We start from the raw sequence: 13,528 nt of genomic DNA, 5'->3' as shown, positions 1-13,528 counted from the left end.
TTTGAATACAGCTGCAATGACTTTTCCCATCTGGATCAGCTGGTTCTCACTCATGAAGTTTGCTTCTTACACACGCACACATACACCTCAACTGCTGCAGAAACTTTCCTACTAGTGCATTTTAACTACAATCTAATTAAAACACCCCTGTGGTGCTTATCATGCTTTAAATCTTGCTGCATGAGGCTGATGGTGATGAAAATTCAAGTTTCTACTGAGAACAGTGCTGTGGAGAGCAAGTGTCTTTGACCGAAGAGGGTTGTTTCTCGTTTCTGTTAAAGCAAGCTTCAATCCTTTGAGGAAACTCTTCATAAATCTGTTTGGTAAAGCAACTCTTCTAAGAACATGGGGACTCAAATCACTTGGATTAAAGCCCAGATGGACACTGTCTCTGACTGAAATGACTCAGAAGAGGATTAAGGAATAGCATAAGTGGAGAACTCCTTGTGAAGAGGAGCGGGATGCTGAATGTGCCGTCCTGGGCTGCTCCTCAGCAGTAACAGGGAAAGGAGCCTTTTAGTTCTCAGGCTTCTTGGAGCAGATGCAAGGATAGTATGTTGAGATGTTTCTCATGGCTGATCAGAAACATGCTGAAAGTAGTTCTAGAGAGAATGTAGTATCTTTGAAAAGTTGCGTGAATTCAGCTTTAAAGTATTTCTTTTCTTGGTGAAGCTGGTGACTTTAAATATAGAACTACCTTACAAAATATCAATTATTATCCAGCAAACTCTCATGAAACTTCTGGCATTCTAGCTTTGCTCTTTTCCTGTATGATTAAGGATGGTAAAGAAATTCTGTTGTTTTGAAGTGATGCAGCTTTGGGGCAGAGTGGGTATGAGCTGGTGGTTAGCACAGTTCAAACATAGTAATAACTAAAGATGTTAACTTATGTTGTAGTACGCTTGCTGTGTAATACGGCGCATGGGTGTTGGCATATTGTAGGGACAAAGGAATTGCTTTATCAGACTAATGAACTCTTCAGTGTCCTATTTCAACTAAACTTCTCAGAATGGATCTCTAAGCCAGGGACTTGCTCTGCTTTTCTTGTTTTAAACCCCTGACCCCACCTGAGATTCTGTTCACCTCCTGATTTCAATGGATCACTTAAGCTGTCTGTGGAAGAAGGCTTTCCTCTAATCGCATGTGGTGGCTCTCCTGGCTTGTGTGGAGGTACAGCTGCAGACCTGCAAGACCGCACAACTCTCCCACTCGTCTGTGCCAACATTTTAATTGTCTTAAAAGGATCTTCCACAGACTTTTAATTTATTTTAATCCCCTGGAGCATCTCTGCTTCAGTAATATTTAGTGAATTTCAGAGCAAACATTCACTTAGTTTCCAATTGTCAGATCTGAGGAGTGGCAGAAAAATTATTTTTCAGGGAACTGAAAAGACAAACTCTCAGACTAGGCTAATCTCTACTTGTAGAAGGAGAGGACAATTAACAACTTGTCTATGAAAACAAAACAGTTGCCAAGAAAACTTACTAGAGTATCTACAAGAAAGATGGGGAAATTCTGCAGTTAGAAGCAGTAATGCATTGCTTAAACTTGGCGAGCACCACATTGCCTTTTAAATATCTGTTCTGAAATGTTACCTTTGAAATGTCTGTGTGCAGTTTAAATGTTAGTAGGTGGTAAAGAGTGGAAATTATACTGATATAAGTTGTCTTTAAATTGCAGTTTATATGCCCAAACTTATCTTAAAAATGTCTCTTACATATACCATGCAAAGTATAGGGTGCATTAATAGATCATAAACTGGGATTTTTAATCTCATGAGGGTGTAGACTAAATTTTACATTTTTAAGGACTGGGGTTTTGTGCACACTCAGTTGCTAGATATAGCAAAGTGAAGTGTAGTGCAATGGGAAGCTGCACAGAAACTTTTTTTATGTCTACTGTTTTCCTTCTGTCCTTGCTTCCTTGTTTCCTCCCATTCTTGAAGGGGTTTTCTCCCTTTCCTACTGACATTTTGGCTTTAGAGACTAGCTGGAGAATGACACTTTGTCACAGAAGAGATTGCAAGTTTACTTTTTCACTTCTTGGTGTAAATGATGAACTTCTCCAGAATCAGTTTAATTTCCGATACAAAACATTAGGACTCAACACACCACAATGATGTACTTGTGTCCTGTGCTAGTAACTGCCACAGTCACTGTTTTCTGCAACGTTATTTCTCACCAGGAAGAAAATAAAATATATACCATATGAATCTTAGAAGCAGTACAACTGTGGGTGTTTTAATGCTTTTACTGGAATACTCTGACACCTTGATTTTCCCCAAAAGTCTGTGTTCTTCCCCCTTCTCCATCCTCCATTTGACTAGAATAAAGGAAATTATACAAGATAAAAGTACCTCATGCAGATTTCTTTTGCTCCTTGTCATACACATTTACCCGTTTCTCCTAGCTTTCTGCTGAAGGAAAAATTAGTTGTGACTTTAAAATAATGGTGAAGATACTGTTATGAGTCGTTCCTCTGGAATGGATCTATGGGAAAGCTGTCAAAATAATTGTGAAACAGCTCTTGGTGTGCTGGTTATTCTGGTTATCTTCTCTATGTAGGCAATGCCCCACTAAGAAAGAAAACAACATTTTCGTATATGATCTAAGGGTATTGTGAAGAAAGAACCCGACAACTCCAAACAGCGACAAAATTAGATTTGTGTTCTTGGAATACATGGAGAAAGTTTCACCCCAGATTTGCTCTTCTCTTAATTCTTTCTGTTTATGCTTTAGCCCACTTTGAGAACAGGTGACTTGGAGGTTTATTTTCAAAGTTTGGGAGGTACAGTTCAGTGTGACTTCTTGGAGTTATGTGCTGTATTTTCACATTAATGAGGTTTCAAATGCAGATTTTCTGTTAGGAGGAAGAGCATACAAGCAATGTATGCTTGTTTTTCCGAGAACAGTTAGCATTTCTTCCTTGTTGGAGTGGCTGTCTTGAATGATCTATGTTCTCATACAACTATTTTACAAATTTTAGTGGGTTTACAGGCCTTTTATTTTGTTAATCTGCTTTGAAATTTAAATCTGTCATTTCTTTTGCCTCTTATAGGTGCTGGACAGTTTGTTAGCTCAGTATGGAACAGTGGAGAACTGTGAGCAAGGTACCGCTCTACTCTCAAGTTTCTTTCAAATTTGTAGTGGGAAGTGAGTGCACATTGAACTTAACCTCTTTCCATTGCATTTTCCTTTCTAGTGAACACTGACACGGAGACTGCAGTTGTAAATGTAACGTACGGCAATAAGGACCAGGCTAGACAGTAAGTATCTTACTTAGTTGTTACTGTCATCTGACTTGCACTTTGGAATTCATATGCGACTTTGTTTCTAATTACATCATCACTTTAACAATAAGTTAAGCATTGACTTTTAAGAAAGTCTGTTTTCCCCACACCAAGTCTTGTGTGCTTTACCTTAATTATCTGTTTTTATCATCAACTTTTCTTGCACTTTGATAAAAAAAAAAATTTAAATTTCAAGAAATGGAAAAATCGAGCAAACTTATTTGAATGGAGAGGGCAGAAAGTTAGTAATTTGCCAGTGACAGGCATGGGAGCTACTGTTTAATGATTTTTAGCCATGTTTTAGTGATACCCTTTTACAGTGTTCTTTCTTTTGTGTCTGTTTCTTAATGTACAATCATAGCAAAATAACAGGGAAAAAATAGAAGAATGCAGCTGCTAACCAGAAGACAGACAAGTTTTTTTTTTTAAGATTAGAAAATTTAATGCTGCTTTCAAACACGCAAAAAGTATAATCTGAATACCTAAAATAACTTTTTTTGTATTTTTGAAATTCAGGCCACACCACATATTTTATGATTGCTTATATCTTCAGTAGTTGATAAATTTTAATCTATATATTAAAATTTTAAAATATAATATTTTACTTTCTTAATCAGTGGTTGTAAATACTTTTTCTTTAAAAATTTATATTATGCATTATGCTATAGGTTTGATTTTGCTTTTCTACCCACATATAGAAAAAGGATTTGTGTGTTCTCAAAGTTTTAATCTGGTGACATGAGCATACTTCCCCCTTTCTAGTCATAGTAGGTCAAACAAAACCGAACCCGTGGAATAGCCTACAATGATCTTTATTTTAACTTTGAAATTTCTGCCACCTTGTGGCTAACTAAAACCAGCAGTTAAAATGCAGAGTGTGCTTATGGTATGCATTAATTCAAAATTACAAATGAAATAATATTTGTACATATAATTAGGTAATTATAATCTGTGCGTAACTTGAATGCAACACATGTATTTAATCTTTCAAAGTGTTAGGTTACTTGTTAGTACATTATAAACAAATGTGATGGGAAACTTGTGTCAGTGGTATCTCCTGTGTACACTGGAGCTGAAGGAAACAATGTTTTCCTTGAATTCCCTCTTTAACTTTTCTCAAAATCTGAATTGTTCAACAAGTTCTTCAGGTTCTTCTGTTGCCCAGTAATTAAGAAAAAGGCTGAATTTCTAGTTCTGAAGAAACTTACCTTGAAATGTTACAGATTAATATTATATGGGCCAGTTCCTCCTCTGCAAATGTAAGAAGGAAGTACCAAAAATACCCTGGAAAGAAGCATGATATTTTTTTTGAGCTGTCTGTTGTCTGTGATTTGGATTCCTGGGCTTGTGCACTCCCTTCTGAAGCTGAAAAAACAACGTGCAGTTTCTTCCCTTTCAAACTGTACTTGCTAAATTTTAAAAGCAATCCTAAGGAAATGCTGGGATAAGCAAAGACTGTGAAGGAAATGTCCAAGACAAAATTTTGTTTTGCATAAGAAATCACATGACAATGACTGGAAACATCTTGAGTTCGAAGCAGATGAATTGGTATCCAGTGTGAATGTTGCGTGGGATCTGAAGCGATACAGGTTGAATGTTGACCCAGTTTGGTTCCCTTGAACAGGTAGGGCAAGCGGAGGAACCTTGATTTGCATTTGTGAGTGGTTTCATAGGGACATAGGGGTTTCTAAGTGGATGAGTCCATGTTCTGTTCAAAAAAATGTTAGCTCAGATTGTCTCTGTTCAGGAGGTGACCTTGCAACCATGTAGAAATCCCTAGGAGAAGTGGCTAGATTGAGGTATGGAAAAAACTGTGAGGAATTGCAGTGAAGGGTCATTACAGGACCTCTATGTGCATGGCTTTTCCATAGTGACTGTGGTGCTGTTTTGGTTAAATGGTTTTCCCAGATGTGAACTGGCTGTGGTGGACAGCACTGGCACTGGAGAGGGAGCAGTGTACAAGTGCTGATAGCTGATAAAGGCAATGCTGGTCATCCTATGAAGCACATGCAGTAACAGGAACTGACTTTATCAAAAGCTATTTAGAGTTGTCAGGAGTCAGCAACTGATAACAAGCTTTGTAGTTTGAAATTTAACTGGTTAGGGAAAATGAGGCTCTTTGCCATGAGTTTTGGACCAAACACCATGACTTGAAGATTTCTATGCTGACACATGTAGTGGGTCCCTAGTTCTAAATGCACCTTTTCTGCACTTTTTGCAATGCACATACTAACCTCACAGAGTGTTGGCTGACAAAACATGCAAAGTTGGCTACATCCCCTCTGGATAGCTGTATGGCATTGCCATGCCTGCTGGTTTGTACCAGCACTACTGTGCAATGAAAGTGCTGTAACACAACCTAGAGATACTTTTGATAAGCAGTTCTAAACAAGTGTGGTATGAATTGCTTGGAGGATGGTACTTTTGAACAAAACTTTTGGTTCCACCCAGCTGGGAAACTGAGAATTCTTCTGTCTTGCTGTCTAAGTTGTTGTGACAGAGGTTTTTTCCTCTAGGCTGGTGCTATCGTTGCAACATGTTCTATACAGGGCTGCATCCAAAATTAACTTGGAAGCTGAAATCATCAAAGAATACTGCAGTCTTTTTGAGAAAGAAGTCTTAGAGCACACAACACCTAAAATCTGAGATGTGCACAGTTACTGGCTTCCAGTTGGGACAGAGGTCTCTGTCTTTGACCTGTGTAGTGACAGCTCTTTCCTAGCTGGAGAGGCAGGAGACTGTCTTGTCAGAAAAAGCAGGATGCTGTTCCTCGACTATGTGACCAGAGCAGGGGAGCCAGCATGGCAAATCAGGTACTTTTGGAGAGCCTGATAGCATTATGGAGGGGTGTACAGCAAGCACAGAGCCATGCATGGGCCTTGGAAAACCACCCTTCACTCTCCAGGACTGTGGGTGGCAAGGAGAAGGCTGGAAATACCCAGGATATCTCTGTGACCACATCCCTCCCCTCCTCTCCTGCAACCACTTGGGAAGAGGAGGAATTTGTTCCATCTCACAAACTACCCCTGCTGCTGTCCTTTTCAGAAACTGGAGAGGGCCTTACAAAGCATGTGTACGCTGCTGTGGCAATGCAGTTGTGAACGTTGTGGTGGGTTGTGGAATATTTGGAAGAGAGGAGAGGGTGAGCGACAGAACCTGTAGTCTGTGGTTCATTCTGAACAACCCAACTGCAGGTGCTGTGGCAGCTTGGGATGTGCTTGCCAAAAGACACCCCTCCTTCTCCCAATATCAGTCCCTGGCTGCAACCAGCAGGACACGCTGACTGTGTCCTTGTGGCATGCTGCCACCTGAATTATTCCTGCTACCCTCAAAAGTTACACCACCTTCTCTTTTGCTCCCCAAAATGTTCCAGTGTAGGTGTCTAGTATGTGCTCTACCTGGGATTTTGAAAGTCCACTAGTGGTCACCTCTTAATTAGAATACTTGACAAAGAATTTTTTTTTTTTACCCCTTCAGTGAAGGACAAGTCTATCTGCCTGCCTGTGTGTGCACACATGTATCCTTGATGAATGAATGAGAGTTCACAAAACTAATACTTCTACATGCCATTGTGGGTCAGGGCTAATGTTGCCATAGGAACGATTATAGTGAAAATTCAGCAGTGTATGATTATATGCTTAGATTTGTTTTTTCTTTGTTTTTGTTTTCAGAACTACTAATGAAAAGTGTGTTTTTATTTAATGTAAAAAAAATTATTGTGTCAAAGAAAATTTGCCATGGATATCCATCTTCTTGTATGCAAATGTATCTGTTCAAGGAAGAAAAAAGAGAGGTGGTGTATGTACAAGCTGCATGTGGGAGTGAAATATGTTCTCCATCTAGTGCTTAGTGTCATCATGCTATCAGTGGAAGAATGATTTCCAGCAAAAGACTCAGTGCTTTCACTGTAATCATTTTGTAGGATGTTTAACCTCCACTAGCATCAGAAGGGAGAAGGCTGGGAAAATATCCTCTGTTAGGGAGCTCACAAGAGGACAGCAGTGAGATGTAACTTAGATGGGAAGAACTCCGGTGATGAATTTAATGTTTGTTTAAAGGTTTCATTTTTATATAGGTATTCTCTTGCTTCTGAGCAGGTGTTACATGAACATAAGCCAGGCTGCTATACATCTTATCAGTGCATAGGCAGTAGTCATTGCAGTCTCTTAATGAATTTGTTTTATTAAAAAATTCTGAACTACACTAAGAAATGTCTGTGTCCTGGGTCTTGCTGGTATATGAAATGGAAACATTTTCTATTTCTACTAAATATGAATTTTTAAAGATGATTTGGGGCAGGAGGACACTTCTTAATGAGGCAGTTTACTGAATTATTCTCTATCTTTGTCCTCATTAAGTGACTAAGGCTTTTAGCCTTTGTGTAAAAGATGGTTTGTGGTTTGTTTCAGTAGGTATCAGCAGTGCTCTCTGACAGAGGTAATCTGCTTGGCCTTTATTAACTTGCGGTCATGGAAGGAGATTTTCCCCCCCTTCCCTCCCAGCCTGTTTGGGAGAGCAGAGTCTTTGTGGGAAGGCAGAGGTGATGTTGCTGTGGCTTGGATTTGAGTTTCCAAGGTGGTCAGTCAACACGAGTGTGTGCTTCACAAGAGGAGCTTGATTTAAAGTGTGTTTGGTGGACTGCAGCAGTGATGATAGCTTTGACTGAAATAGATGGCTCTAGTGCTGTGAAGAACCAGTTGCTTGCTTTTATCTGAGGCTCAGACTTTCCCAGGGAGCAGGGATGACTCTCCTGATGGCAAGTGCTGTCCTAGATGCTGTTTCACAGGAATTCTGCATCCATCTAGAAGACAGTTCTTAGTCACTTGTGTCTCTTCATGGTTTTTCTTCCACATCTTTCCCCTCACCCCTGAAGCAGTGCCTAGATGTCTCTAAAATTGAGTTTGTTGTGGTGCTGAAGGGCTGCTGAGTCATCACATTGCCTAATTCCAGCCCTAAGTTTTGTGCCACAAAATTGATAAAAATGAATTCAGAACAGCTAAAGAAAGATGTAGGACAATATTTTAAAAACCTAGTGCAGATTGTAAAATTCTGGAATGTGAAGGCCAGGCTCAACAGCCAAAGGGATCCTTCAAAAACTGGAGTTGTGTCTTGTGTAAGAAATGCACCAGAACTGTGTGTGTGGTGCATCCACTGAAAATCAGTTACCTTGGCATTCCACTGTGTGTGCCCAAATCAGTGCAGAATATGGGACCACCAACTCAGGAAATGTCAGTTCCACAAAAGGCTTGGGAGAGCAGCATTTAATTACTGACTCTTCTGACTTCTCATCACTTGAACAAGTCAAATCATAAAATAAGTCAGCCTATAAAATATGGAGAACTCTGTGACTCAGAGGGTGAATTAGTGTGTTATTTTTCCATGTCATCATATGACTTTGGTGGCCAGGGATTGTTCACTGCTGATATAATTGATTTTCCACAATGGCAAATGAACTTTTCTCAGTTTGCATTGAATTTAAGGTACTTATAGTCATATGGAACCATTTAGCAATTTATAAATTGTTATTAAGTAGAAAAATTCCAACTGTCTTTCCAGGAAAAGGATGGTGCATATAGAAATGTATAGATACACCTACACGTATATATGCACTAGTTGTTGCTATAAAGCGTTTGTTGTGAAAACATGATAGGTATGTAGCTTGGTTGCAAACAGAAAGCCTAGTCTTTTCTTTCCATACCACTTCTGAGGAGCAGTGAGAAGTCTTATGCACTGACTTAATGTAAGGTTTTGTATTAATGCTGGGATTCTGGTCAAAGTTGTTTTAAAGCCAGAGAAGACTGACGCATTTTGGGAAAGAAGCAGTGTCTGAACTTGTCAGATGAAAGTGTGGAAGACAGTGAGTTGGGATGGACGTCAAATTGGAGCCTAGCAGCACATTTGCAAAATTGTTGGTATTCATCTCTCCAACATCTTGAGGTTTGACTCCAAAAGAAACAGGGCTTGTGCAATTGCACTGTCTGTTTCCCTCCCTGGTAGCAATTCACCTTTTTAGTTGATTTCAGTAAAACTCAACCCAGAAATAGAGGTCTCAGATATTTGCAAACAACAAGAACTTAATATGTTCATGTTTGCATGAAAAGGAAAGGTTCCAGACCCCTTTCCCAGATAGGATGTCCATAGAGAGGGACTTCAGTGAAATGCCTTTCAGGCATTGGAAATCTATCCAGAAACTAAAAACTGAGAGATAAATCCAGAGAAACACAAGTTTCACTAGTCTGCTCACTGCCCTTACTGTTTTGTAAACATGTTTTATTGTGTAATAAAATCTTCTTCAAAGTCCATGGAGTAAAAGTTAAGAATTGTCAGCTCTGAAATAGCCTCACCAAATTTGAATCCAGCTCATTTGCCATATGCTGTAAGGGATTCTTCTGTTAGGGGAGTAATTACTCTCCTGCTCAATTCCCAGAGGACCTATGTTTCATTTGGTTAGCAGAAGTATTTAATGAGCAGTGATCAGTTATTCAATATTTTGCTTTCTTTGTTCATTGGCGTTGCCTTGGGCCTTATTTATTACCAGCCCTTATTAAACACCATTCCAGAGACACAAATTACTTGTTTTCATGTAAGCTCTTTACTGTCCGACTGGAGTATTTTGAGGATGCTGTTTCAACTCCAGGGAGATGAGGGGAAGTTATCCTCAGTACCCAAATACCACTTATCTCTGAAGCTGCTGCTTGGCTTCAACAGCTGCTAGGGACCCAGGCTATCAAATGGGACAGGAAACTAATAGTATTTTTCACTGGCTACTGAAAATGCCAGTGATTAGCTAGCACCATCTCTGTAGTAGAGGCAGGAGTAAAAAGTGTCGCAAAGGCTGAGTGTTTGGTAAACTGGCAGTAAGCTCCTGCAGATGTGTGAATGGAGGGACTGAGTTAAGTTTCTGAATGTCAGAGGCCTTGCTCATATGTTGTTTGGAACTTTTCTTTAGTATCAGGTGGAAACCCCCTCCCTCCCACTACCGCTTTTAGTTTAAATTTTGTCTTTAAAGAAAATCTCCTGGTAATCATTGGTCCAAGATTAAGCCTGGCATTTTTAAACTACTCCAAATCAATGCATATTTCAGTGATCAATACATCACAGATAATCTGAATGATAATGCCTTTCGTAGCAAAATTTGAAATGTCTTTCTTGGGCAAGTGTGTCAGTTTTATGCCACTAGTTTACCAGGGTGTTGTGTGTAGCTTAGTTATTCCTACTGTTGGCTGGATCTTTGGTTGTACAGAATAAGTTTTTAGGTTGACTTCTGTTCCCCCTGTAAAAAGACCACCAGCAAGTCAGGCTGGCTGGCTTGTCCACACCTTGGTTAGAAAGAGGGACTGAGCAGAGGGGGAATACTGAGCAACCAAAAAGTTATTCAGTGTGATGGACCACCATGGTGGGAGTGGGCTGTGTATATTTGGGCAGTATCCCTCTGTAATGTCTATATAAAAGAGAAGTTGAAGCACCATTTAAATGCCTTCTAACAACTCTGCATCTCTGGAGAATTTAATGTGTGGGCTTTAATTTCCTAGTTTAAAAATTAACTTTACTTACAACATGACTAGTTGGTAAGTTGCACTTTGCTGTTGTAATCTGCTAAGTGGTATTTCAGATGCCATTGAGAAGCATTTGAATTTGTTTCCTTTCCTGCTGAGAATGAACTAGGTGCTGTCTTCTTTCATATTTTATTTTCTTTCCTGTCACAGCTATATCATTTATTGCAAAAACTACAGCCAAATAGCTATGCTGGCAAAAACCCTAATGAAGGTGCTGTGATAGCAACAAAAAAGTTTTCCCTCTGGTGCAACTTTAATTCTATTTGGGAAATTGATTTAAATTAAATCGGGCAAAAGAATGCTTTTGAGTGTATAAGCTCTGTCTCCTCTGAGGTTTTGCTGATAGAGTTGGACCAGCAAAACCTATAAAGTGCACAGAAGCCCAGAGCAAGCAAGAACTAACTTGTAGTTCTTAATATTGTGACTTTGTGTAATCAAAATCTTGGCTGAAGAATTTAAAATGTAACTTTTCACCGTAGAACCAGTTTTTAGCTTTACCATGCAGTTTATAAAGAGCAAAAGTCGGTGTCTGAATGACTTGTCATTTCATAAAGCCCTGCATGTGACTGTGGTTTTTTTTAATCTCCTCTCTCCTCCCCTCTGCAAATAAACAGAGCAATAGAAAAACTGAACGGGTTTCAGCTTGAGAACTATTCCTTGAAAGTTGCATACATCCCTGATGAAATGGCAGCCCAGCAACCTCCGCAACAACATCCCCAGGGAAGACGTGGATTTGGACAGAGGGGTCCTCCTAGGCAAGGGTCACCTGGCGCAACCACAAGGCAGAAACCGCAGTCAGACGTTCCTCTACGGATGCTGGTTCCCACGCAGTTTGTAGGAGCCATTATTGGGAAAGAAGGAGCAACAATCAGAAACATTACAAAGCAGACACAGTCCAAGTAAGTTATTTTACAAAACTGTAATTAATAACTTTTGTATTGTTTTCTCATTGCTCATATAAAGGGGAATTTGTAAAACTTCACAGCTAACCTGTGTGGTCAGAGAGCAAATGAAGGTAATGGTGAGCAGGAAGTCTTTTGCAAGATTTATTTAAGGACTAAATTCTGTCCTTGATGTATGTTCAAATACTGACTTGTTTCTCCCTTCTTAGAAGAGGGAAACCAGGCAGTGCTAGCAGGATAGTACTCTGTTGGAGAGTTTTGCTTACAGATGTACTATTATGGTTCTGGCACAAAAAGTGAAACCGAAAGAGCTGTTATATGTTGGTCTGTGGGACATACAGTCAGTGTGCTGACATATCCAAGTCTTCAGGTGTTTATTCTAGCTTTAGTTTGATTTATGACATTCTTAAGATTTGTACATGTTGCCAATTCAAGAGGTGTGGGGGGGAAATAAAAACAAACGAAACCTCTTCCTTTCTACCCTCGCTACTCCTTACACCTCACCCCCCTGTATTTCTGGAGAACACATTTGTTGCTATCAAGTTGCAGACCACACCAAGATGCAGATTAAGGAAATGCACGGGAGGCAAAAAGCAAGCTGCTAAGTGACTTAAGAAGCTTAGAGAACTGGGGTCTAGAGACGCTGGAGGAGATTGTTTGCAGTGCGTGTTAAATCCCTACCCACAAGGAAGAGCTCAGCGCAGATGAAGAGGGAGGTGGGGTTCCTATTCCGAGAATTTTTCCAGGATACTCCTAAAAGCAGAGTTAAAATGCTGTCTTCAGCAGTACACTGGTAGGACCCCTCAGTTCTGTAGTTGCAGCAGGCAGGATGTGGAAATAAGCTGTGTGTGAGGGGTATGAGAGGGGGTGGCGGCTTCAGTTTTGAGTAGTTAATGAGGATGAAGGAGTCCTCTCTAATTACACCCCAACCCCCAACAAGCAGGCTTTCCCCCACCCTCCAAACCTAGGATTATCATGATGCTCCTTCCAAATTCTCGTTAGCATTTTGTAACCCAGGAGACTATTTAGTGTGTTTAACAGCACAGGTTTAAGAGATTTGTGGTGTCCTGACAAGACTCGGCTGTAGATTGCCTATGGGTAACCAGTTTTTCAGGTGATATCTAAAACATCTGATTCTCCAACTCTAAAAATCCTGGAAAATTGGCATAAGGAAAGCTTTTATATCTTAAAAGAAGGGTGGATAGAGCAGAAATAATTGCAGGTTGTTAACTTTACAGATATGCAACTTCAAGAAAGATGTTTTCATTGATTTGGGGATAAAAAAAGAAATTTCATATACTTCCACTTCTACCAAGGATTGCCACGGGCTTCTTGGAAAATGCTTCATTGTGAAACTAAATGAATTTTCAGTACTGGAAAGAACTGCAAAAATGAAGGGCCCTATTGAAAAGCAGCATTGTTGTTTCAGTTTGGAAACAGCTATGATTTGGGGAAGAGGGGCAAAAGGAAAAAGCAGAGATGGAAAGAGCGTGTGACCTGCAGTTATTGGCAGAGGACCAGTAATATCCTAGGCATTGTCTTTATGCAGGTCAAAATTAATTTTTTCTTAAATTCCTAGAGCTACATAAACCATGGTGTAGACCAAGGCTAGTGATTTTGGGGTAGTAGAGGCTGGGGCTAGAGGAAAGATAATGTCAGGACAAAATCCAGGATGAAAAAGTATAAGAAACTAATCTTGAGGATGGATGTGAGTACTGTGATGCTACTTGCTAGCAGAGGAGTGCTGGGAAACTCTGCTGCTGAGCTAATTAAAGACAAGA

The 13,528-nt window shown here is 39.8% G+C and overlaps 1 protein-coding gene across 2 annotated transcripts in view; it reads left to right on the top strand.

The window, feature by feature from the left end:
- Positions 1-13,528, top strand: part of IGF2BP3 (insulin like growth factor 2 mRNA binding protein 3) — a 113,986-nt gene that overhangs the window by 67,732 nt on the left and 32,726 nt on the right. For both annotated transcript variants that reach the window (XM_027684796.1, XM_027684795.1), the window contains 3 exons: positions 3,058-3,109; positions 3,202-3,265; positions 11,460-11,744. In XM_027684796.1, the coding sequence (XP_027540597.1) occupies positions 3,058-3,109; positions 3,202-3,265; positions 11,460-11,744 (401 nt within the window). The remainder of the gene's footprint in view (positions 1-3,057; positions 3,110-3,201; positions 3,266-11,459; positions 11,745-13,528) is intronic.

The sequence above is a fragment of the Neopelma chrysocephalum genome, unplaced genomic scaffold, assembly GCF_003984885.1.
Source record: "Neopelma chrysocephalum unplaced genomic scaffold, ASM398488v2 Primary Assembly neopelma1_67, whole genome shotgun sequence".
In the NCBI taxonomy this organism is placed as follows: domain Eukaryota; kingdom Metazoa; phylum Chordata; class Aves; order Passeriformes; family Pipridae; genus Neopelma; species Neopelma chrysocephalum.
This window is presented reverse-complemented; position numbering and strand designations above follow the sequence as displayed.